Genomic DNA, 24792 nt, shown 5'->3' with positions numbered 1-24792 from the left:
CTCTCGTCAAATACGCACATTTTTGCACGTAAGAGTAGGGGATGCCATGCTTTTCTGTTAGTTACTGGTTACCATATAATATATGTATATATACATATATGGGTGTGTTTGTTTTCCGATGAATTTTGAATTGGAATTTGAATAATAAAAATTTTAAATTAGAATAGGCTGATACGATATTTTGAATATAAAATTAATTTTTAGTATAATATAAAAAAAAAAATGAATGAATAGTAATTTTAGGTTAAAATTCCCCAACAAATACAGTATTTGATTTGATAGTTAAAAAAAAAAAAAAAAAAAAAAGAGAGAGACTAAATTGCATAAATGGTTCAAAATTCACTCATAATTTTATACACACAAAATTTTTGAATTTTTAAAATTGTGTCAAATTTTATCCTTGTTTCATAAAGTCAAAGTCTAATTTCTTGTGTTTTTTTTTTTTCTAACAAATTATTCATTTTTTTCATTTTAGTCAGTCCTACAAAGTATCTATTTTTTTTTAAGTAATTGTACTATCCGTCTAACATTAGAAATACCATTATACTTACAATATATTACACAAATATCATTACCTTTATATCATACATATTAATAATAAGGTTATGGGACAGACGGAATATTTATTTTTAAATTCTTTGAAATTACAAATATACTCATTATTTTTCAAATTTAATTTTAAAAAGTAGCAAATATAATCAGACTTTTGTTTTAATTTTTTTTAAAATATAAATAGCAAATATAATTAGACTCTTGTTTTAAAAGTTTTTTTAATGTTATTTAAGATACATACAAGAGAAATAAATATATATATAATTTTAAAAATTGAGAAGAAATTAATTAGCAATTTTGAGCCTGAATAAGTCTAATAGAACAATTGAGGAGTTTTACTCAAAGTTTATGAAATCGGTTGTGATACAGTTTAAAAAGTATGAAAAGTTTCGCACAATTTTGTAAAATTATAAATAAATTTTAGGCAATTTAATTTTTTTTAAAAAAAAATTAATAATAAAATCATATAGAAAAATTCAAAATAATAAAACACAGTTCATTCGTTTAATAAAACTAGGCCCAATAAGCTTTTCCTATTGCTCAGAAGTGAAGGCCCGTTTGTACATTGAGAGGCGGTGGTAGTTTTGTAAATATCTATAAACAATGAGGGTATTTTCATATTAGAATTTGCCCGTTACTCATCCAGCGGCCTATAAATAGTTTCATTTCTGAAAAATGATAAACTCAAAGAAATTGTACTCTCAAGCCTTTAAGTTCAAAGGGCTGAAGCAATTTCCAAATTAATCTATACGTTCCTGTGAGTTTTTTTCTTTTAACCTACGCGTTTTCTGTGTGTATTCATGGTGAAATTAGGTATATGGTTATAATATTCCGTTGCTGCTTACGAATGTGAAGTTTGCGTTAGGTTTTGGCTACTAGTGTTTATTGCTAGTGTTCTACGATTTATTAGCTTGCTGTGTTTGCTTTAAGATCTTGAGATTTTGAGGCTGCTTTGGCGGTGAAGGGGATGCTGATGGAAATACGACGTTGAAGATAGAACTTTTTACTGTTGAACATGGAAATATTAGAATGTGGTTAATTTTGAAGTCTCAGAGTAAATTAGTTGAAGAATTCAATATTTGGTTTTTGAACTTCTGCTTTTCTTTCTGAGGAAATTAGGTATTTGTTGACATTCATCCATCCATTGAGGGGATGATAGTTAATTGATTTGTTTGGTAATTTTCTATAAATTAGCCTTATTTGTCTTATCTAATAAATAGAGTGATTAGGAAAACAATGGATGCATTTCTTTTCAGTTTACAGTATGCTTTTATTTATGATTATATATATATATTTTTTATATCATCCTATGCTGATATTGGAGGCAATGAAATTCAAGATTTAGAAAGGAACTTGATGTTGTGGGAGTTTGGATGTAATCTATGTTTGATACATTGGATTTGTTTGAGATGAGATGTAATCTGTTACTGAAGGTGCGGTAGAAGTTAGAGAAGTAAAGAATCTGGATAGAAAAGAAAAAAGAGGAAATGCTGTAACCAAAATGCGTTGACATAATATCCCATTTGAACCTTTTTCTAATACTATATTTGAGTGGAATTGGATAGTGTCAAAGAGTATTTGATTGTAAATTTAAGCATAGTTACCATGATTAAAGAGACATTTTAGCAAGTAGATAGAGATTTGGTTGGAATTTGGGTTTAGATTAAGAATATTTGGGTTTAGTTTTATATTCAAATAATGTTTGATGTGGTATTTATGAAAGGTAAAAAAAATGTTATTTTTTTCGTTGAGAAACGCATAGTCAAAATGGTAAAGAGTTGAGAAATTTTTCCAAAAAAAACACACAATGGCAAACCCAATTATATCCTACAAATCCTTACATTGGCGCCCATTTTATCTTCCCATAATTGCACGTAACAAAACTGATCATTAATCGACTGTTTCGAAGCTTTTATTTACTAGTTTCATTCATAACTGTGGAAGACATTGTTGTTTTTATAGATATGAAGTTAAAATTAGAGAATAGACCATAGAGTGTTCCTTCCATGGTAATAAAGTATACCTACAACAAGAAGCCATGTATGCCCTACACCATGTTTGAAAGTAGTCTCGACCACTGGGCACTGGACCTTGTATGCCACATTGTAGAAGCCTAGATGAATTTGGCAAGTGCTCTGAAGCATTATACTCTTTTATTACCTCTCTCGAACTTACTACCTATATTAGATGCTTATCGATTGCACTTGCAGCCTTTATAATTTTGTACACTATCTTTACACTTACTAGATTCACATTCTTTTCATAACTAGATTTTTTGGATATTACTAGATCAGTTTTCCTTTCATATCTTACAAATTTCAACTAATGGTCTTTTATATCTTAGATTTGAGGTTATATCATTATTTTTTACTGTGTTTAGTTTATAATTGGTGTCCATGTCGACCCTATTCCATCGCCACATTGGAGGCCAGAACTCAAATTTACTCTATGCAGAGGTAACCTTCATCTCTATTGCTAACAATCTCCCCTGCAGACATTTTCTTTACACATTGATCTCTAAAGCAATACGGCGAGCTCCCACTGTATATATATCAAGCTCAAGAAGGACTTCTGCAACTCAGAACAAAGAAAGAGAAGTTCCAAAAATGGCAGGTATCCGAAAACTCCCAGTTGATCTAAAAATTATTGCTTAGCCATTTCCAGCCAATGATCTGTGGACATCGACTATTACATGTGTAACTATAACTACTCTGCCCTTATCTGTTGCTTCCAGACACGCCAACAATGGCGCTCAAGGCTTCATCAGACCAGGTAAGTCCTAAGATCCATTTATTCGAGACTGAGTACTAAGATCGATCTTTGTGATGTCAAAACTGATACTCCAACTCTTACAGCCTAAGAGCAGCACAGAACATACAAAATCGACAAGACTCTGGGTGAAGACCTCTTCCAAGTTTAACCAGTCGTCTCGGTGCAAGAATTTCAATCTCCCGAATCACCCAAACCCCACCATGGACAAGGATCTCAGCTCAGCTCTGGTAATCTAACCAAGTAACCTTTTACTATGCATTGGATTATGTTTTCTGGCTAGTATGATCCTCTTCTTGATTAATGACAATGAATTTTAAAACTCTAGCCACTCTATAGCGAGCCGGATGTATTATGTGATCGTAAAGTCTCTCAACTGATCAACACATATGATCTTTCTTAATTATCGAAGATCATTGTTTTGCAAGATCAGTATGCGATCATATAATATAATTGACACACCATAGAGTGGTCGTAAATTCTTCCGATTTAAAATTGATTTGAAATAAAATGTTAAATTAAAGTTTGTGTTTAAAATTATAATCAAAACAAAGTCAAAGTAAATAGAAAATTACGAACATCATGAATCAATAAGATAAGTAAATAAAATTACAATTGAGATATTTCATATATATGTATCAAAAAATGGTCCACATAAAAGTAGTTGGCCTTTTGCAACATTACTTAAGCAAAATTGTTCTAATAAATCAATAAATAAATAAATAAGTAATAATAATGGAGTTGGTCTACAAAAGACATGTAGAGATTTTAATGTGAAGACGTTGATGTTTAGGGCAACGCCGGGGGCATTTCCGTCACGCCGGCCTCATCACGAGGGCATTTCTGTCATTTCAGTTATATATGGTGAAATGAAGAAATCACTCCAAAAAGCTTTTTCATCTCTTTTCTCTTCTTACAAAACACATACGTAGTGCCTAAAATTCCCTGACAGGAAATTTTTACACGGAACACGCGCACAATCGAACAAAATTTTGAATCCCTAGCTTTGTGAGATCGCTCGCCGCGGATGTTCGCGGCTCGATTGGTGGTGGTGGTGATCCGACGAGCATAATTAGCCGCTCCTTGATCTGATCACGGCTGCATTTCTGTTAGGTATGTATGCGGGGGTGGTTCGTTCCGGCTGGATTGATTGATGAGCGTGTGAATTGCGGGGGAGGGAATTGGGATTGATCTGAGGTTTTGAATAGTTTGGTTTTTGGGGGGGAGTTAATCGTTGTTGTTGTTGTTTTGTTGCAGCTGGATTTTGTGTGGATGGATGATCTGGAGTTCTGCTGTTGATTTTATGCTGTTTGTAGGTATGTGGATTGGAATCGTTTGGTTTTTTCTTAATCGTGTGTTTTTTTAGGTTTTTCTTATAGGTGTGTTTTTAGGTTTTTCATCGTCGTCGTTGGATTAAATTAGCAAATCTGTCTTTTGGCGCTAATTTTGTGTTATGGTGGATCTGTGGCTTCCGAGGAAGCCGTAGGGTTTTCTACGCATGTGGTTTGCCAACTGTTTTCTTCAATAAATGGGTTGTTCTTTGTGTTTGAAACCCTAATTTTAATCTGCCCTAGCATGTGAGGAATTAGGAATTGAAGAAATCTGATACTTTTGACTGCATCTAATGGTTTGCTTAATTTTTTTTAGATTCGCATACAAAGAATCCTGGAAGGATATCATATGTCAATTAGCGTGCTTCTGCTTGATTGTAATGAAATAACGGCTGCTAAACTTGATAAGTTTCTACATTTGAAATAGACTGATTCTCTTTCGATTTCACTTCCACCGTTCTTTTAATTCAATACAGATTTACATTGGGTTATGCTTGCAGTTTGTAATTATGTCAGTATTAACGAAAGATTCGGTTAAATCTGCTCTGGGTTTTACAAATCAGCCTGATTTGTTGCCCTGTATATCAATTTTGTTTTGGTGATTGATAGCCATTGTTGTGAAGCTTTTTTGCAGAAAGTTTGGTGGCCAGTAGCTTAAAGAAAATGGAGACAAATACCTGCAATGTTAACCACTTGAATGCAGATGCTCTTTTACCGCCTAGAAAGCGACTACTGGCTGGATTGAAGAGGCAGAGCTCCGATGTTCATTCTTTAATGCCAACTACTACTTCCCATAGTTCAGAAAGTGAATACAACGCTCGCCTTAATAATCTGATGAGGCTTCACTTGAGCAGCGACCGTAATCTTTCAAACGAGGAGATCGTTGAAGCCTCTAGATGTGCGGCTATAAGAGCTGCAGAGGTTGCAGAGGCTGCAAGGGCTAATGCTGAACAGAAGGCTGCAAAAGCCGCAAAAGCCATGGCTGCAGCCAAGAGTGCTCTGGATCTCGTGGCTTCTCTTTCAGAAGAGGCGTCCGGAAAGGAAAAGCATCAAAAGAAGAACAAGATGAAGAAACACGTACCTGTACAGGCTTTTTACAATAGGAATAAGAGAAATACTAATTGTAAGACAGATGAAGAATTGGCTCGCAAGCTGCATCAGGCCATTAATAGTTCCCCACGAATTTTGAAGTCTGATTCGAAGAATCAAAAGCATAAAAAGCTCAAGACTAGTATGCACAATGGTGTGCCTCTCAATCAGGAAGGCCCGAGCAAGAGTAGTAATGGTGTAGGAGGTCAGGTAGACATGGAAGGTCCCATAAAGGATATAGACATGATTATGGTAGATTTGAACACATCGAAACATGATGACAGAGACAGAGACAGAGATGGATCACCACCAAAGCTAGAAAACGGAGTTAGCATTCCCCCAAAGGATAATAAGTCTTCTGAGTCACCGGACAGCACTGGTAAGAAACGGGGACGAACTAAGCAGAAGAAATTGCCCTTGAGCATTTGTAGTTTCCGGGATCAGACCAGCAGCCCGAAGGGCGGGGAGATGAAACCCCGAGGCGAAGATTGCATGGACAGCCATACTGCAACCACGACTTCTGGAGACAGTTTAATGCCGTCGTGGAAATGCCAAGCGTTCAGGGCGCCACAAACGTGCATTACACAGAGTAAAGTTATGCAGTCTTGACAGATAGACAGACTATACATACAGACAGACAGGCGACAATCATGACGACCACGACGAATATGACTCCTCCACCGAGGCTGTCTAGGTACGTAAGAATTTTTACTTAGTAATAATCTGGAGGCCTTGTTTTTTGTTCATTTCTCTTACGGTTTGTGAGCGAGCACATGATTTTTACTCTCATGATTTTGAACTTAAATGTATATTATCTATATCTATATACATATATATATATGTTTGATGGCTTGCATGTGGTTTTGTTGAATGGCCTGCCTATATAGATTATATACATACATATATATATATATATATAGCAGCACATATTCATGTTGCCTGTATTTGTCATTCTTTCTTAGTTATTGAATTTTGTTGGAAGAATTTTTTTATGTTTTTTTCTTATGTCAAATCTATTTTCTCACTGTAGATTTGAATTGAATTGAATTTATTTTGTTGTTGTGTTACACATTGGATTGCAGATTAATGTTGCATTCTTTCTTGCTTTTTTTGTCATTGAATTTTGTTTCTTTGTTTGTTTCTCTAGAGGTATGTTGGCATTTTTTTTTATGTCAATCAATTATATGTCTGTGTTACATATTGAATTGCAGATTGATAATGTAGCCTATATTTGTCATTCTGCTTTGTTTTTGGTTAGTTTTAGTTTTGTTTCTTTCTTTAGAGGTATTGTTGGGATTTTTTGAGGAATTTCTTTGCTTGTGGTAAAGTGATGCATTTTAAGTTTTAGATATTCACCTAAATACTTTTAACACTTTTGGTATTTTTTTTATTTTTTTTTTATAGTAAATTACTCCCTCGGTCTCAGAAAATATGGGACTATTACTGTAGATACAATTAAAAAGTAAGTGTATTAGTAAAAATAATTATTATTTAGTAAAAATAATTATAGATTTAGATTAAGATTAAGATAAGTAAATAGTTTAATTAAAATTAAAAAAATTATAAATTTTAAAATTTAAAATGCGATTAACGTACATAATTATATTTTCCAAAATAGAAAGGACAAGTGGGACGGACACAAATTATGTGGGACAGAGGAAGTAAAGGATAATGCTCCTTCGTCATTCAATTGTGTCCTTGTTTAACTAGGCATTAGTTTTAAGAAAAATATTTAAAGATAGAATTTTTTTTATATTTTTTTAGTAAAGAAAAAGTAGAATAAAAAAGTATTCTTTTACTAAAAATAAAAAGGGAAATAAGTTTAGATGACAATAAAAAAAAATAAAATAAAAATGAGAATAAATTTGAACCATAGGGAGTAAAGTATTTTATTAGCCCATAGAAATGTATAAAGTGATTTTGATATTTTAACATTATTTATTATCCTAACAAATTTAAGTGGCGGGCCATCCCATTTCTGCTTTCGGCTGTGCTCGTGAGCTAACTGTTTGGGCCACACATCGGGCCGTGCGTCGAACCATTTGTTGGGCTGTTCACTTGGGCTATGGCAATTGTGCTTTTCAGATAATAATAGTAGTAGTATATTTTAAAATTTAAAAGAACACTCATTTTATTGTTTTTATATACTATACTTAGTTTATACTCCCTCCGTCCCAGAAAATATGGGACTATTACCGTACATACGAGAATTTAGGTAAAGTATAATTAGTAAGTAATTAAGAAGTATATTAGTAAAAATAATTATTATTTAGTAAAAATAATTATATATTAAGATTAAGATAAGTAAATAGTTTAATTAAAATTAAAAAAATTATAAAATTTAAAATGTGATTAAAGTGCATAATTATATATTCAAAAATAGAAATGACAAGTTATGTAAGACGAACGAAAATAGAAAATAGGGACAAATTATGTGGGACGGAGGGAGTAATAATATTCTAAATATGACATCAAACTTATTTATATCAAATTATAAAACTATCTCAATTAAAAATATTTATTTATTCAAATTCTAACTAGACAAGATAGATGAGTAAGTTATTAATAATAAGTTTTTATATAAATAGTATTGTTAGTATTTTAAATATTTTTAATATTATATCTCAATAAAATATATACAATATGAATATTATTTTGTAGATAATATAATTTTATATAATACAAATAAATAAAAAATTATTTACTTATTTTGTAGATAATATAATTTTATATAATACAAATAAATAAAAAATTATTTACTTATTTATAATTAACTAAAAACTAATTTTATAAAAAAATAAGATATTTTTAATATAAAAAAAAAATTATTAAGAAAATAGATAAAAATAAAAAGGATTTGAGTGAATTTACGTATAAAAAGTTATAAATTTAATTAAATTGATTTATATTTATTAAATATATTTAAAATTAATAAATTTATTAAAAATATAAATAAGTCATTTTTTAAGAACGAAAAAAAAAAAGAAAAAAAAAAAGTTATTTGTCGCATAACTGAAGAGTACTCTTCATCCTAATTTTTTACTATTATTTAAAAATTTGAACATTATAAAATTTATGAAAACTATATTTATTTGCATACATTTTTTCTTCTTTAACAGATGTAGTCATTTTTTACAAAATCCACTTAAATAAAATCCCATTAATTTTTTAAAAATAATAAATAATTTATTATTTATTAGTAATAATACTGTGTATATATATATATATATATATAACAATCTAAGATGGGAAAATTTAGAGGGGAAGCAAATGGAGATGCTGTCTTTTGTATATTCTCTTCTTTATCTCTGGTTAACGGATAAATGCTTCATTTGCTTCATTTTATATTATTATAATAATAATTATTATTATTATTATTATTTTCCTACATAATTAATAATATTAATAAATGTTTGATTATGTATTACTATATTTTAATTGAGTATTTTATTATGAGAAATGCAAATATCAAATTAAATTGCTAAGAAAGCAATAATTAATTTGGTCTTTTTTTTTTCTTATAAAAAATTTAAAATAAATTTAAAGCAAATATGGAATATGAGATCCTAGCCACACAAATTTTGATCATGTATTATTGTTATCTTTTTTTTTTTCTTTATATAATTCTTTTTTTGCCCATCACATCGCCACTCATCCATTCTTACCTTATCTTTTCCCTTTCGTTCCATTTTTCCTTTTCTTTATATTTATATTTATAATTTAACCTTTATTTATATTTATTATTGATATATTTTACTAATTTAATATATATTTAATAAATATAAATTAATTTAATTAATTTTATAATATACAACATCGCACGCAGGACTCAACTTTTCATGATACTCCTTCCATTTAGTTGTAATGGTTTGTTTGCACATAAATTTTAAAATAATACTCTATTCTTACCTATAATGTTATATATTTTTATCATTTCACATTTTATATACTCCATTCGTCCCATAACAAATTATTCATTTTTTCATTTTAGTCCGTCTCATAACAAAATAATTATTTTTTTTAGTAACTGTACTATCTACCTAACATTACAAATATCTTACAATTTACAATATATTACACAAATGTCATTGTTTATATCATACATACTAATAAGGTTATTTTAGTTATTTCTACTTTATCCCTACTATATCCCAATATAATACTAATATTTTTAAAACTACCTGCAAAAAGCTTACTTTTGGAACGGAGAGAGTAATTCTTTTAAAAAATAATTATACATTTTAGTTATATTTTAAATTTTATAATATATATATTTAATTTTAATAAGACTGATTAGTTATTTTAATAGTATTTTTATTTATATTAAACTATTTATTTTTTATAAAATTAATTTATATAAATTATAAATAAATTATTTTTTATTTTTTATTTGTACTATTATATAAATTTTTATTACTTACAACACAATTTCCATATTACATATATTTTTATTGATATATAATTTTAAAAATATTTAAATAAATATTCTATACTTCTTGAATATATTTATGAATGAATAAGTTATAAGAGTATAAATAAATTAAAAAAAATATTAATAATAACAATAATAAAGAGTAAAATAATACCCAACCCATTGTTTTTTGTTCCCAAAAAAACACAAGACAAACTCAACTAATCAAGTGATAGAAAATCAACGGCTGGATGCGATTAGTCAGATGAGATAGAGTGATCAGCGCCGTTGATTGAGGGCGTACGTGGCGAGCGAGCGTCATTACCCGACAAAGCGTTTACGAACAGAGCTAGGGTATCTGAGGGTATTTACGTCTGTTACATAAAGTACAGGGGCAATTTGGTCATAATTCCATCTATAAATATGTGGTGAAAGAAGACGACATGGCCTCCGCAGCTCCGCTAAAGCTCGTTATTCTTCGCATCTCCATTGTTCTCAGATGCTGGACAGAGCATTCTAGAAGCCGGTGGAATCACACGGCTGGCGTCGATCGGCGGGGAGTTTTAGGGTGACGGACGCCGTCAACAGGACTGTGGTGATCTGATTGAGGATATATACGGAAGCGGTGGTGCATTCGTTGTGTTCTTCGCCGGAGATAAATTTTGCGGCGGAGGGAATTTGTGTGTGGAGCGTGACCATAGCGGTGGAGTTTATATCGTGAGATATTGTGAGACGTGGGCCAGCGGAGGAGTTTCGATTGACATCCGAGGAGTTTTTGGATTTTAATTTATTGAAACGTTGAAACAGGTATTTGATAGCCTAAGTTTTTGATAATCTGCGTGATTTGTGTGTTGGTTGTGTTTGTCGCATCGTCTCCGGCTCTCCGCCGTCGTTCGATCTAGGCAATCTGCTTTTTGGGGATCAGGATATGTGGTTTTGGACGATTTCTAGGGTTTCCCCACTGGGGATGTCGAGATCAAAATCTGAGTATTTTTTAGGTCAAGGTTACGACGGGTGAAGCAAATAACGAGCTGGTTCGAGCTGATGATCTGTATTTGGGGATCTTTGGTGAAATACTGATTTCGAAGATTTGATTTGGTTTTTCATGGCTTCTGCTGCGTCTCTACCGTATAAAAATGGTTGTTTATTGTTAAAAAACATGTTACAAGGCATGGAAATCTTCTTCCGATAGAGATCTCGTTGCAGAGGATTGTTTTTCTTTTGCCTGTTCAGAAGTGAGCCTTTTTTTTCAATCGTTGTCTCCGATTTACCCGCCGAAGCCTGCGTATTTATAAAGTCATCGATTTCGTTTTCTTTACGAGAGTTGTTGTCGATCTATCTACTGAAAATTTGCTGCCGGATTTTCTCCTCCCTTTATTATGTGTGCAAGTTCTTTGGTAGATCAAAGGCTTCGGGATACTGCTAGATCCTTCCATTAAAATATACTTTGCAGATGGGTTTAGCTTCTGGACGTTGTTTATATAAAGCAGAAGCCGACAATAATCAAATCTTTTTTTATCCCCACATCTTGACAGCTGAAGGGTATGATCTGTTTGTATGAGAGCCCATCTGGAAACTTCAATTGTCATTCCTTAAACTATGCCTGAACGGCTCTGTTTTGATCTCAAACTTCCTGCCCGTTTGGATTCTTCCACTTAAATTATTGTTCTTAAACTATATACCCAGAAACATGGGTTGTCTTTGAACGGAAAATGCTGAAAATCAGCCCTTAGTTCTGATCAGTTTTGCTTTAGAACGTATAACAGATAAAGTTTTTGGAATCTGGAGGTTTTGGTTGTTAGTTCATAGCCTTCCGCTCTGAATCTTCGAATTACTTCATATTTTTCGCAGTAGTGGTTGCTTGGAGAATTTTGTATTGTGCCATGGTCCCGTGGTCTATCTGTGGATGTGCAGATATTTCTGTTATTCTACTGATCTAATTTGCTTTTAGATTCATGTGAAATGTGGGGTTATTGCTGGAAGAATATACATTTATGTGCATTCTATTCATATATATGAAGCTTCTGTTCTTCTGAATCATTTTATACTGAAATTGACAGTTTGAGTGTTCAAATTATTTTCACTCGACACTTTTGTATTCGACAAGCCTGCTTATATCGTTGTCTAGAGGAAATTTGTGAAGTTGTCTGCTTGTGGAGGAGTCAAAAGAAGAATTTTTGTCAGTAGAAGGTTTGGAGTTGATGGGATAGAACCGTATCTGCAAAATGCAAGGAAGCGTGAGTCTTGAAGTTATGAACTCCACAAATCCCGAACTTAATTGGAAGACTGTGACAAAAGGAAGGCGATCCAGGAAGTCAACAGCTAGAAGTTATTATGGTATTTCTAAAACAGGGAATTCCATTAGCCCCAAAAGAGTAGGAGATTTCTCCGGATCTGATTCAGACAAGGTATTTTGTCTTGTATGGTCTTAGTTTAATGTTTGTATATCCAAAATGAATCCTTCAGTTACTAACAATCATTATCTGTTGACACGTGGCAGTTTACTGAAGTTGTTTGTGGCAAATCAAGTCCCGGTAACTCAGAGAATGTGCCGATCAAGAAAAGACGGCATTTACTTCAGACTCCATTGTCTCATCAAGAATCTGCAACTCCACGAACTCATCTCTATTCAGAAGGCCATGAGGAACTTATGTATTCTGGCTATTCTTCCAGTCCGAGGATATCTAGCAAAAAAGGAGGAGGAATTGATTCTGCAAAAGTTGGATTTGGCGAAGGGTTTGACCATATACTTCTCCGTGAGTGTAAATATAATGATGCAGGGTGCGACTTCTTTGGTATTGAACTTCTGGCTGCTGCGGCAAGCATGGATGTTGATAACGATGATAATGATAATGACAAGAAAGGCGTTCTTGTTGCTGAAGATGATTCTACCATACCCGATAACTCAAATGCATCCAGTTCTGCAGCACAATCAGAAACATCTTTGAATGTTAATAAGTCGGAGAATTTCCCAAGTCCAGCTGTTGCGAATGAGGGTAGTGATTGCTCTTTAGTTACAAAATACTCAGCTTCAGTCGCTGAAGGCTCGAGTAGAAGTGCAGTCGGTGAGTGTGCACCAAAAGTAAACAGACAGCATTGGGATCTAAATGCAGTGATGGACGCTTGGGTTGAGCCGTATGATGATAATGGCAGCCATATTGGAGACGAGCAGATTGTTTCTATTGATCCCGTATTCTCTGATCCTACTGGCACGGGAGATGAATTAATTGGTACAACTTGTTCTGAAAAGAATACGATGATACCTAATCGAGCTATTGAAAACGATCTTGAAGAAGGCGCTGATGAGAAGAATCAAGATCAAAATTTAAGCTCTGATATCCACAAAGATAATTTGAATCAACTCTTTAGAATGGATAATGCTACTTTGTCCTATGTTATGGTCTCTGAGGAAATAAACAGCACCCGATCGGAAACTGCAGCTGTAATACAGAAAGATTGCTCCAGTATTATGAACAAAGTTGAGAGCACTGCAATCTCTAATGGGATTCAGACAGTTACTCAAGATATCAATGTACATTATTCGGCAGCCGCTGAAATTTCCGAACCTGCACTTGGTATGTACTTTTTATTGATCTTCTTTGGTGATATGTTAATTCTAGATCTTGTTTTTGGTTTATTATTGTTACACTTTTCGTAATATCGAATTTTCTTGCTGCAGACACTTGTATTCAACTTGCACAGACGATCGACTGCAAGATTGAAAATGACGAAACTGTCATTCCTGGTTGCTTAAAATCGGATCGATCCATTGCCACCAATGTAGATAACAACTTCCCTAATGAGGGGTGGAAGGGGATTGCCATAGAAGACTCGTGCAAAAGCTCTAGCGTTGGACTACAATCTGATGGTCCATCTTCTATCGAAAAACTTGGATCGAAAGAGATTACTGTAGAAGACTCATGCAAAAGCTCTAGTGCTGGTCTGCAGTGCGACGTTCCGTCTTCTTCGGTCGGGATAATTGTAAGCACTTTTGATAACCAACACGATTCAGACGTTTCTCAAGACGATGGAGATGAATTGACTAGGTTCGAGGAAGGTTATGATTCTCCATACGAGGATGGAGAGTTAAGGGCTTCGTTTTCATATTCTTGGAAGGACAACGAGTTGGAAAATGAGTGTGTCGACTACGAATCTGATGGAAGGAATAGAGATGAACCTAATGCTGTTGATTACCCTGTGTCGGAGATTGTGGAGGATGGTTCGGAGGGTTCTCATAGGACTCAAAGGGGAAATTCATCGGTGAAAAGATTACCCAATGATTCCGACCATAATGATAGAGGCGGGAAGGGATCGAATGCTGGATCCGGTACCGCCGTTGAGCTGTCGATGGAAATAAATGTCGGGGAAAATGACGAGATAGCGAGAAGAAGACAGGTGCGTGATGGAAGGGAGACAGTCGACGTTAAAATGTCGCAAATGGATGAATATGCATCGAAGATGCCAAGAGGCAAACTTCAATCTCGTATCGAAGCACGATCTTCTTTGGATCCGAACAACGGGAAGGACGGCTTCTTTGATCCACAATGCAGGTATACGTTTATATTTCGTTCAAAGTTGACGAGTTTTTATTCGTGTTGTATGAGGTTCTCATTTTCTTGTTTTATTCCCCAGATCACGTCGACCTGGTTTTCGACCTGCTGTTAATCACGGTGACAGAGAAGGCGATCGTCACATGGCATCCTGGGGATCGAGAATGCGGTATCCCTCGAATTATCCGGGATCCGATTGGCGTAATTACACCCGGCCGAGAAGCAGGTTAGATGTCCAAGATCCGAGACAAATGGGTAACTATATGTTGAAAGGCCCGCATAGACCTCTGATGAGATCGTCTTCCGAGAGGGAAGATTATCTCTCCGTGCAGAAAAGAATCCCGATATCACGGGGGGTCGGAAGCTACGGAAGTAGGGGACATTATTCGCGACGCTCGAACCATCATTCTTTCCGGGAAGATTTCGATCCTCTTGCCGACGAATCCGGTGTATTTCCGCGTTATATTTCGTCGAGACGGGACCAAAGCTTCTCCCCGAGTTCGAGTAGAAATGCACACATGCCTTTACCCCGACGAAAATCCCGATCGAGATCTCGACCTCGATCTCCCGGGCTGTGGTGCCCCCAGAGCGACCGAATCTTGCCAATCCGACGGCAGATAATGAGGGCTGTGCCGTTCTCGATACCGGAATTTGCTCCCGATTACGGAGACGGCTACATTTCCCCGCCGCGAAACCACCCCCGATGGGCTGAAGATCATCATACTTTTACGGAGAATCATTTACGGCGGAGGCGATTAGATACCGGGCGGTTGAAATCCAATGACTACTACAGACCCATGAGTCGCCCCGCCGGAAGATTCCCGTTTAAGCCCGGCAATACCGGTCGGGATTACAACTATGACGACAGGAGATGCGGTGGCGGTGAAACGACGCACCGCCACCGCCGCCTGCACTCTGACAATCCTCCGAGTATCCGTCGATTTCGCCACAACCAAGTAGCGAGCGGCAATTTTGAGCCAGGCGGAAACCCGAACACCGGCTATCGTTCCTGACCGTTCAAACTCTGAGTGACGAAAGCGGCGCGCTTTCCGTCCCGTCGTCGTCGTATTTTTTCCGGTAGCCTTAGATTCGGACGAGCGTCAATGCCTCTTGTTATATAGGTAGCAAGCCTTTCCACCCTTCTTTCCTTTTGCCCCTTCAAAATTAGGAGTTTTATTATCCTGCCCCTTATTGTTATTAGTTTTATAATTATAAGTATTATTGTTCTATTATATATATATGTATTGGTTTAGTATTTTTCGAAAGGAAGGGTAGCTGGCCGGGCCGGTTGGGTTGGGTTGGTTGGCTCTGCTTTGTTTTGTTTTAACATGATATCCTCTTATATCCTTGATTCCTCTTTATTACCTTTTTTTTGGAATTTGGGATTGGGATTTTTATTGTATAGTTGTCTTGTGTTTTTTGAAGTAAAAATCCTAGCTGCCCTTTTGAACCATCTCTGATGAGAGGATTATTAGAAATTAAGGTGATGATGCCCTTTTATCTTTACTATGTCATTTCTTGATGGGCCACTCCAAATTTGACTTTGATGTCACATTCACATTTCCATTCTTACATATTGGGATTTGTGATTGTGATATTCTTTTGGTCCACACAATTTGGGAGATTTCATTAACTCTTTAATTAATAGTGGTAATAGTAAAGCTTGAAAATGGAGCAGCAAATTAGTGGGTGTGGGTGGGTGGGGCATCAAAAGTAAAGGAGATATTGAATCCATTAATGAATATAAGAGAGAACATCTTGTGGGATCCCTTGATGTTACATTTGATGTAATAATGCATGTAACAATATAACAATATTATTATTATTATTATTATTATTATTAGTATTAGGCTCAGTTGGAGACACCCCGGATGACAAGATCAAGAATTAAAAATGATTTGAAAAAATTCTACTTATGTTTTAATGCTGATTAGATTTTGCAATGGGATGGGATATTTTTGGGCAATCTTGATTACATTTTTTAATACTTCACTTTGACTTTGTGTACATACTAATTTTTTATTTTTATTGTACACATGGGGTTTAACATATGTTATCCCTCCCCTCCCACCACCCCCCAGCTGGAATATAATGACATCGATAATAATAATTTAATGATACGTCCTCTCTTCTAAACAAATCTTTCCTTACAAAAAACAAAAAATAATGCACATCAAATCTAATCAAATTGTGGTATTTAATAAATTATTGAGTGCTATTTTGAAGCAATACAGCATGAGAGACAAGAACCAAACATGAAACAAGAACATTCCCCCAACTTCCACATCTTAATTACAATCCCATTAACAAACCCTATCCAAGAAACCCTACAAATTTCCCAAAAAAACATATGATCAATTTATCAAGATACAATTTAACTTAATTGAATAATGCCCATCAGAATGTGCACATGCTTGGCTGCTCCTATTTCTCACAAGGATTCACACAAAAATTACTAATAAACATTGTGTAAGTATAAATCAACAATACATAAGATAACGACGAAGTGAGAGTTATTTCATCGACGGAGTTAGAGATTCTTATTGAGGTCGAAAAATAAGATATCATTTGTCATGTCGAACAAAATCAATAGTAAAATATATATATATATATATTTGACATATTCAATTAGCATAAAAATATCGACTTGAGAAGTATTATTCGAATATAGTCAAACTGATGATCCATATAGTCAATAATATAATCGACATGTATCAAATCCTATCAGAACAATATAATCGATGCATATGGAAATGATGACGGCTCGAGGGGCCTCGAGCCCTATCTGGCTTCGCCACTAACAAAAAATATATGTTAATAAGGCATAGATAATACTTTGATCCCGTCACATCACCACAATGTTTATTTGGTCAGATTAACATGTATTATGTAAATAAATAATATTTCTTATACATAATATAATGTATAATGTTATAAAATATTATATGTTGAATTATAATATTATAAATATGTTGAAGTATATATTAAAAATGTTACTTATCTTCGTAACACGCTGATCAGGTCAACTCAATGTTAATAAATACAACAAATGATAAAAAATTTAAGCATATGTTACCATTAATTTCAGTACAAAAATTCGATTTTTATACAATAATAATCACCCACAAATCATACTAACAATCTATTTTCCATACACTTATTAACCTTAATCAACCTAAAAACTACTTTATCTTCACCATCATCATCATCCCCAAATTTCACTACCAATCAAGAACCAACCACTTTCTTGCAGTGGGGTTTCCCCACTTCCCCTTCCCCAAACCCAATCCTCATTTTCACCCAAGTTCCCTAACCCTAATCGGATCTCCAATTCCCCCAAATTATTCCAACCTTAAATTCTGCTGAACTACCTTCCCAACAAGTTCCTCCCCAAATTCATTCATGGCAGCTCCTCAATTCCTCACCCTCCTCATACTCCTCTCCTCCTCCGCCGCCGCCTACACCCCTCAGGACAACTTCCTCCTCACCTGCGGCTCCCCCGCCGCCGCCGCCGTCGCCGTCGACAACCGCCGCTTCGTCGGCGACCCGCCGCATCTATCCTCCGACGCTAAAAAATCAATTTCCATCACAAACCCTAACAGATCTTCCCCTCTTTATTCAACGGCCAGGATCTTCCCATCTTCTTCGACCTATTTGTTCTTCCTCAAAAACTTGGGTACGCATCTTCTTCGCCTGCATTTTTCGCCCTTTAGCTCCGGTGATTACATCCTCAGAAACGGCCACGTCAGCGCCGCCGCTAACGGCGCCGCCCTTCTCACCGATTTCCGTACGGACACCACCGTCGTCAAAGAGTTCTTCCTAAACGTCGCCGTTTCGAAGCTCGAGATCGTTTTCACTCCCGCTAGAGCTTCGTCTTTTGCTTATGTTAGTGCAATTGAGATCTTCTCCATCCCCGACGACTTCTTCATCGACGCCGCCGGAATTGCGTTAATTACCGGCGCCGGAATTCAGGAATTCCGGCGGAATTTGTCGTCGCAGGTCCTGGAAACCGTACATCGGATTAACGTCGGCGGTCCGAAGATAACGCCGTTTAACGACACTCTGTGGCGGACGTGGATTCCGGACGACGAATTTCTCCGCCTCAAATCCGCCGCCGACGCCGCCGTCGCCACCGATCCGCCGAATTACATCCCCGGCGGCGCCACCAGGGAGAATGCGCCGGATAATGTTTACATGACGGCGCGTCAAATGAACGCCGCCAACCGGAGAAGTTTGAGCAATTTGTTTAACATAACTTGGGATTTTCCGGTGGTCCGCCGCGGCGGCGACGCGGCGGCGCCGGCAACGCATTTGGTCCGCCTCCATTTCTGCGACATTGTGAGCATCGCCGCCAATACTCTGTATTTCAACATATACATTAACGATGTCACGGCGTACAAAGACATCGACTTGTCCGTACTTACATTCCACCAATTGGCGGCGCCGTATTACGTCGATTTCGTCGTCGAAAACCCGCCAGAATCGAAGTTTATCCAGATCAGCGTCGGCCCGTCGGAGCTCAGCAATCCGACAAGACGAAATGCGATCCTCAATGGCGTCGAGATCATGCGAATGATAAGTTCCACGTCGACTCCGCGAAAATCCTCCGACAAAATAACTGTGTCGATAATTGCCGGTTCCGTCGCCGGAGGATTCGCCATCTTAGCTTTCCTCATTTTAGGAACTTTCGCCATCGCGCGATGTAAGAAGACGAAATCAAAATCGAAATCGAAGCCTCGCACCGAGAGTGTGGCCGGTTGGACTTCGTTGCGCGTTTTCGGCGGTGGAAGCTCGGAGGCGACCGCGTCGTCTCCCGGCCCGTTCGGATACTACGGATTGAAAATCCCGTTTGCCGACATACAATCGGCGACAAACAACTTCGACGCGGAATTAATAATCGGGTCGGGCGGATTCGGGACGGTTTACAAAGGAGTACTCAACAACAACGTAAACGTTGCCGTTAAACGCGGCGTCCCCGGATCGAGACAAGGTCTCCCGGAGTTCCAAACCGAGATAACGGTCTTGTCGAAAATCCGGCATCGACATCTCGTCTCGCTCGTCGGGTATTGCGAGGAGCGATCGGAGATGGTGCTCGTATACGAGTACATGGAAAAAGGCCCGTTACGAAGCCACTTGTACGGCTCGGATTATCCGCCATTATCGTGGAAGCAACGGCTCGAGATTTGCATCGGCGCGGCGAGGGGGCTTCATTACCTACACACCGGGTCGGCGCAAGGGATAATCCATCGGGACATAAAATCGACGAACATTTTGCTCGACGAGAACTATGTTGCGAAGGTTGCCGATTTCGGGCTGTCCAAATCGGGTCCATGTCTCGATGAGACGCACGTGAGCACCGGCGTGAAGGGAAGTTTCGGGTATTTGGATCCCGAGTATTTCCGACGGCAGCAGCTGACGGATAAGTCGGACGTTTACTCGTTCGGGGTCGTTCTTTTCGAGGTTCTTTGCGCGAGGCCCGCCGTCGATCCGTTGCTCGCGCGGGAGCAAGTGAATCTCGCCGAATGGGCGATGGAATGGCAAAAAAAAGGGATTATCGAGCAGATCGTCGATACTTGCGTCGTCGACGAGATTAAACCGACCGCCTTGAAGAAATTCTGCGAGACGGCAGAGAAGTGTCTCGCCGAGTACGGTGTCGACCGTCCGACGATGGGGGATGTGCTGTGGAATTTGGAGTACGCGTATCAGCTGCAGACGAACGAGACGGCGAACGGGACAGATGGTGCCGCCGCCTCTGGCGGCAGCAATGAATCTCCGGCGGTTGTTGTAGTCCCAGGACCGAGTGTAAGCAACAGCGGCGATGGTACTGACGATGGAACTTCGGACATTTCGACGACCCGGGTTTTCTCTCAGTTGTTGAGTAGCGATGGTCGATAGAATGAGTCGGGATCGACGCCGGTAAATGATCCTGAAAATTTTCCGGTCATATATATATATATATATATGCATATGTAGATAGATAGATACACGAGTGAGTGTTTGATGGGTGTATTGCTGTGAGTTTTATTACATTGCAGCTTTTGGGAATGGTTTTTTGAACGACCATTTTACATATACAAGAAGAAGAATTGATTTGTATGTCATATGTTGCCATTAATTGGGAGATGAATGTATTTTTAGTCTCTCTGTGTTATTATTTTGATATTTCTAAGTAAAATTTGCATCAAAATAGTATAGGTAAGTATTGGAATTTAATTTTGTGTATTTTATTAGAAGGTTGATCTTAGTATAAGATTGTCCGCGGCAACTACAGTGCTAAATATAAAATTTAGTACTATGCTAATATATGATATTATTGTAGACAATAAAATACGATGACTGACAGCACATGCTATAGTCTCATACAGGACATACAATAAATGATTTTAGCACACAATATATTTTTATACAAGACTAACAATTAGTAAACCACCATCCTAACGGGCATGTAACCTTTCGATCGAACCAAAGCCCGATTATCTTCAAACCCTATTCATCCTCGACCGACACTTTCTCGCTCTAACCACGCCCTGCGCTGCTGCCAACATGATCCATCGAGGTTGCCCCTTCACCCCTGCAATTTATTACATCCTCCGAGTCTTCATCGAGCAGCACACGCAGCGCAACTGCCTCAGCTATGGCTGCTCCTTCCCTGTCGAGCCTCTCTAGTGCTTCTCTCACTTGCCGTTTCTTTTTTGCCAGTTTCCAACAAATGGCTCCCGATTTAGCAGACTCTCTCTTCAATATCCATTTTTCCTTCTTCGCCTCGTTCCTTCGTCTGTTCTGCTCCTTTGTGTTCTTCCTCTTTCTCTTTTTCTTCTTCTTAGTATCACTTTGCTTGTCAAGCCTTCCTTGTTCTTCTTTCTGTTTCTGCTTCTTTTTCATCAGTTCTGAACAGATTTTTTCCGACTTAGCCACTAATTCCTTCACTCTCCGTTTTTTCCTCTCCACCGGATCTAACATTTCCATCTTCTTCTTCCTCTTAGATTTTCTTTTTGCAGCCATAGCTTTCATACCATCCATAGTATCACCTTGCACCGAATTCTAATCCTAAAACTTCCCTGTCTACTTACTATACCAAAAATGTCGAAACTTTTTATAGTTTTCAATTGAAAACTCTCCTAAAACCTATGCATTTTCATATATTCGAGTGCATATATCGAATTTAGAGAATGAATTCAGTATTTTCACTTGAAGACTTCCCTAAAGTCTATCAATTTTCATATATTGGATTACAAATATCGAATTTAGAGAATGAATTCATTACTTTCACTTGAAGACTCCCCTAAAACCTATGCATTTTCCTATATTTAATTACAAGTTCCGAATTTTAAGACTGAATTTAGTATTTTCACTTGAAAACTCCCCTAAAATCTATGAATTTTCCCTGATTCGAATACTAATATTGAATTAAGAGAATGAATTCGATATCCAATCAAATATACTAATCCAGAAGTCACAAATTGAATTCTTTGCAATTGAAACATGCTATCATAATACTGGAACAGCATCGAAGACACTAAAGCAAGAACTGCTCCATAGATTTCAGATTTCATTTCAATTAAATCATAATTCATAAAAATTTGCAGCTAATGATGTATAATCTCAGATTTCAGATTAGACAGATCATTTTTGCAAGATATGGAAACTCAAACCCTACATTTAGTCGAAGAGGAACCGACATACGACAGTTAATCCAATTGCTCGATATACTCAAAACTCCCGCAATTTGACAACTTGACAAGCGATCCAGAGACGAAAAATCATTTCGAACAAACCTCAGTTTCTTTCTATACTATCAATTCATCGGATAAAGAGATACAAAAAGGCGAAAAATTCATACGAATCAAATATATAATATAAAATAGAGCTAACCCGGTATAATCAAGGATGAAGAATAACGTCCCGCCGACGACGCGATCAAAACCAGACAAACAAAACACACCGGAAAAACTAGAGAAATCGAATCGGAGAATTTTGTGGAGTGGATCTGCAAAATAACTGTAGCTACGTGTAAAGAGGAAAACTGAAGACGAAAGCAAGCGGCGAAGAAGGGTATTTTCGGGATTTCATATTATCTACCACGTGTCAGTCATAGAGGTCTTCAGATTATGAACTCTCGACCGTAGATCATAATGCAGGACTAGATTGCAAAATAACCATTGTAAGTGACCGGTTATAGAATTTCTGTAAGTATAGCGATTGAAATGAGAATATTGGCAAAATAAGGTTACCCTGGATAATAGATACTCAGCTGCTCAGTTGCTTATATACAGTGGTCGCCGATCTGCCGATTTCCGCCGTTCCTATCTCCGATTTCGGCGGTACGGGCGCTCGTTCAGCCGGTTTCCGGCGAGAAGCAATGATCTCTCTCCAATGTATCGTTAAACCCTCACCGGTGTACTGCCGCCCCAGAAAACCCCCCAAAACCCCGCCCCCAATCCAGTCCGTCCTCCAGTACAACCGCAAGCCGGAGCTCGCCGGAGAGACGCCGCGAGTGGTGGTAATCACCTCCGGTAAAGGCGGCGTGGGGAAAACCACGACCACCGCCAACATCGGCCTCTCCCTCGCCCGATTCGGCTTTTCCGCCGTCGCAATCGACGCCGACGTCGGTCTCCGCAACCTCGACCTCCTCCTCGGCCTCGAAAACCGCGTCAACTACACCGTCGTCGAAGTCCTCAACGGCGATTGCCGCCTCGACCAGGCGCTGGTTCGCGACAAACGGTGGACAAATTTCGAGCTCCTCTGCATCTCCAAGCCTCGTTCGAAGCTTCCCCTAGGGTTTGGCGGAAAAGCCCTAATTTGGCTCGTCGAAGCCCTAAAAAGTCGAGAAGAAGGCGCGCCTGATTTCATCCTAATCGATTGTCCGGCGGGGATCGACGCCGGGTTTATCACGGCCATAACGCCGGCGAACGAGGCGGTTCTGGTGACGACGCCGGACATCACGAGCCTCCGCGACGCCGACAGAGTGACGGGGCTGTTGGAATGCGACGGAATTAGGGATATTAAGATGATAGTGAACAGAGTTCGAACAGACATGATCAAAGGCGAGGACATGATGTCTGTGTTGGATGTGCAGGAAATGCTAGGGCTGCCATTGTTGGGAGTGATTCCGGAGGACTCAGAGGTGATCAGAAGCACAAACAGAGGGTATCCATTGGTTCTAAACAAGCCTCCGGCATTGGCGGGATTGGCGTTCGAGCAGGCCGCGTGGAGGCTTGCCGAGCAGGATAGTATGAAGGCAGTGATGATGGAGGAGGAGCCGAAGAAACGGGGCTTCTTTTCGTTCTTTGGAGGGTAGAATTTTCGGTGGAAGAGCTCCTTTTTTGTATAGCTGGAATGTGGAAGAGGTAATGCCACGCCATTGTTTTCCTTGCTTTGATTCTTGGATGCTTTTTTATCTTGAGATGGTGGTAGAGTTATTTATCGATTTTGTTTACGTTTTAGGTGCTCTTTTAGTTGTGAAGAATATACATTTTGATTGCGATATCTTCGTATAGATTACTCTTTTAGTTAACGTTGTGATGGTTGATTTTTTGTGAGAAGGGGTTGAATTTTCGTATGATTAAGACTAGTATTGATCAATCCACGATTGTTGCTTATGTTTGCTATGATCCTTTAATTATTTGGGGAGCCGTCAGTGTGTTGATTATTTTAATTAGCAAATAAGCAATAACTTCTCGATGCATGTCCGTAATTAGATAGTGTTGCGTGGATTATTATTATGTGCTATTTGTTTATATCATGAATTTGTGCTCTATGTTAACATGCATTTCGTGTTAAGATCAATCGTAGCATGTGTTGTGTGGACTAATTACCTATCAATTTAGATAAGATGTGTTGGCTAGGATTAAGTGGAAGGTGCTTATTAGTCATAATTAACACCCCGACCGTAACCAACTAGTCGACATATCTTAAGAAACACTACATTATCCTAGCTAGTATTGGATATTTGACAATTGTAATTTGTGGGATAATCTTCTTCGGATATAATTGTCGCTTCAAGTATGCTTTGAATTCGTTTGTCCCACGTATCTATTTGAGTCATCTCCTAGATAATGTCATTATGGCACCTCCTACACCATAACACCGC

The 24792-nt window shown here is 37.4% G+C and overlaps 5 protein-coding genes across 10 annotated transcripts; 4 read left to right on the top strand and 1 right to left on the bottom strand.

The window, feature by feature from the left end:
- The first annotated feature begins 2911 nt into the window (after window positions 1–2911).
- Window positions 2912–6597, top strand: LOC127256461 (uncharacterized). 4 transcript variants are annotated; one of them, XM_051282481.1, is made up of 6 exons: window positions 2912–3165; window positions 3287–3324; window positions 3408–3551; window positions 4274–4434; window positions 4579–4637; window positions 5287–6597. In XM_051282481.1, the coding sequence occupies exons 5-6, from the start codon at window positions 4598–4600 to the stop codon at window positions 6348–6350; spliced, it is 1104 nt and encodes a 367-aa protein (XP_051138438.1). In that variant the 5' UTR covers window positions 2912–3165; window positions 3287–3324; window positions 3408–3551; window positions 4274–4434; window positions 4579–4597; the 3' UTR covers window positions 6351–6597. The 4 variants fall into 4 exon arrangements, with proteins under 4 accessions (XP_051138438.1, XP_051138437.1, XP_051138440.1 ...); XM_051282483.1 differs by lacking the exons at window positions 2912–3165; window positions 3287–3324; window positions 3408–3551 and adding an exon at window positions 4969–5029 and having other exon boundaries at window positions 4222–4434; window positions 5276–6597; XM_051282480.1 differs by lacking the exons at window positions 2912–3165; window positions 3287–3324; window positions 3408–3551 and having other exon boundaries at window positions 4221–4434.
- A 3993-nt stretch (window positions 6598–10590) lies between these two features.
- Window positions 10591–16152, top strand: LOC127256178 (uncharacterized). Of its 3 annotated transcripts, none has more exons than XM_051282032.1 (5): window positions 10591–10959; window positions 12281–12560; window positions 12653–13727; window positions 13832–14702; window positions 14785–16152. In XM_051282032.1, the coding sequence occupies exons 2-5, from the start codon at window positions 12378–12380 to the stop codon at window positions 15713–15715; spliced, it is 3060 nt and encodes a 1019-aa protein (XP_051137989.1). In that variant the 5' UTR covers window positions 10591–10959; window positions 12281–12377; the 3' UTR covers window positions 15716–16152. The 3 variants fall into 3 exon arrangements, with proteins under 3 accessions (XP_051137989.1, XP_051137988.1, XP_051137987.1); XM_051282031.1 differs by having other exon boundaries at window positions 12213–12560; XM_051282030.1 differs by having other exon boundaries at window positions 10591–12560.
- A 1751-nt stretch (window positions 16153–17903) lies between these two features.
- On the top strand, window positions 17904–20876 carry LOC127256189 (probable receptor-like protein kinase At5g24010). The gene has a single exon (XM_051282048.1). The coding sequence runs from the start codon at window positions 18105–18107 to the stop codon at window positions 20595–20597; it is 2493 nt and encodes an 830-aa protein (XP_051138005.1). The 5' UTR covers window positions 17904–18104; the 3' UTR covers window positions 20598–20876.
- A 119-nt stretch (window positions 20877–20995) lies between these two features.
- On the bottom strand, window positions 20996–22725 carry LOC127256191 (beta-mannosyltransferase 1-like). Its single transcript, XM_051282050.1, has 2 exons — window positions 22575–22725; window positions 20996–21771 (listed from the first exon to the last, which is right to left on the bottom strand). The coding sequence occupies exon 2, from the start codon at window positions 21720–21722 to the stop codon at window positions 21219–21221; it is 504 nt and encodes a 167-aa protein (XP_051138007.1). The 5' UTR covers window positions 21723–21771; window positions 22575–22725; the 3' UTR covers window positions 20996–21218.
- Window positions 22726–22935: 210 nt separating this feature from the next.
- On the top strand, window positions 22936–24301 carry LOC127256190 (septum site-determining protein minD homolog, chloroplastic). Its single transcript, XM_051282049.1, has one exon. It carries the CDS (start codon window positions 23062–23064, stop codon window positions 23998–24000), a length of 939 nt encoding a protein of 312 aa, XP_051138006.1. The 5' UTR covers window positions 22936–23061; the 3' UTR covers window positions 24001–24301.
- The last annotated feature ends 491 nt before the right edge of the window (window positions 24302–24792 follow it).

This window comes from Andrographis paniculata, unplaced genomic scaffold, assembly GCF_009805555.1.
Source record: "Andrographis paniculata isolate CXL003 unplaced genomic scaffold, ASM980555v1 Contig55END, whole genome shotgun sequence".
NCBI lineage: Eukaryota > Viridiplantae > Streptophyta > Magnoliopsida > Lamiales > Acanthaceae > Andrographis > Andrographis paniculata.
This window is presented reverse-complemented; position numbering and strand designations above follow the sequence as displayed.

What these genes read in the sequence shown, in the direction of transcription:
- LOC127256461 (XM_051282481.1), top strand. Translation starts at nt 4,598, where the DNA reads ATGATCTGGAGTTCTGCTGTTGATTTTATGCTGTTTGTAG. An exon ending in TGATTTTATGCTGTTTGTAG is followed by an intron (nt 4,638 to 5,286) that starts GTATGTGGATTG and finishes GCTTTTTTGCAG; the next exon opens with AAAGTTTGGTGGCCAGTAGC.
- LOC127256178 (XM_051282032.1), top strand. Translation starts at nt 12,378, where the DNA reads ATGCAAGGAAGCGTGAGTCTTGAAGTTATGAACTCCACAAATCCCGAA. An exon ending in AATTTCCGAACCTGCACTTG is followed by an intron (nt 13,728 to 13,831) that starts GTATGTACTTTT and finishes TTCTTGCTGCAG; the next exon opens with ACACTTGTATTCAACTTGCA. An exon ending in TTCTTTGATCCACAATGCAG is followed by an intron (nt 14,703 to 14,784) that starts GTATACGTTTAT and finishes TTTATTCCCCAG; the next exon opens with ATCACGTCGACCTGGTTTTC.
- LOC127256191 (XM_051282050.1), bottom strand. Translation starts at nt 21,722, where the DNA reads ATGGATGGTATGAAAGCTATGGCTGCAAAAAGAAAATCTAAGAGGAAG.
- LOC127256189 (XM_051282048.1), top strand. Translation starts at nt 18,105, where the DNA reads ATGGCAGCTCCTCAATTCCTCACCCTCCTCATACTCCTCTCCTCCTCC.
- LOC127256190 (XM_051282049.1), top strand. Translation starts at nt 23,062, where the DNA reads ATGATCTCTCTCCAATGTATCGTTAAACCCTCACCGGTGTACTGCCGC.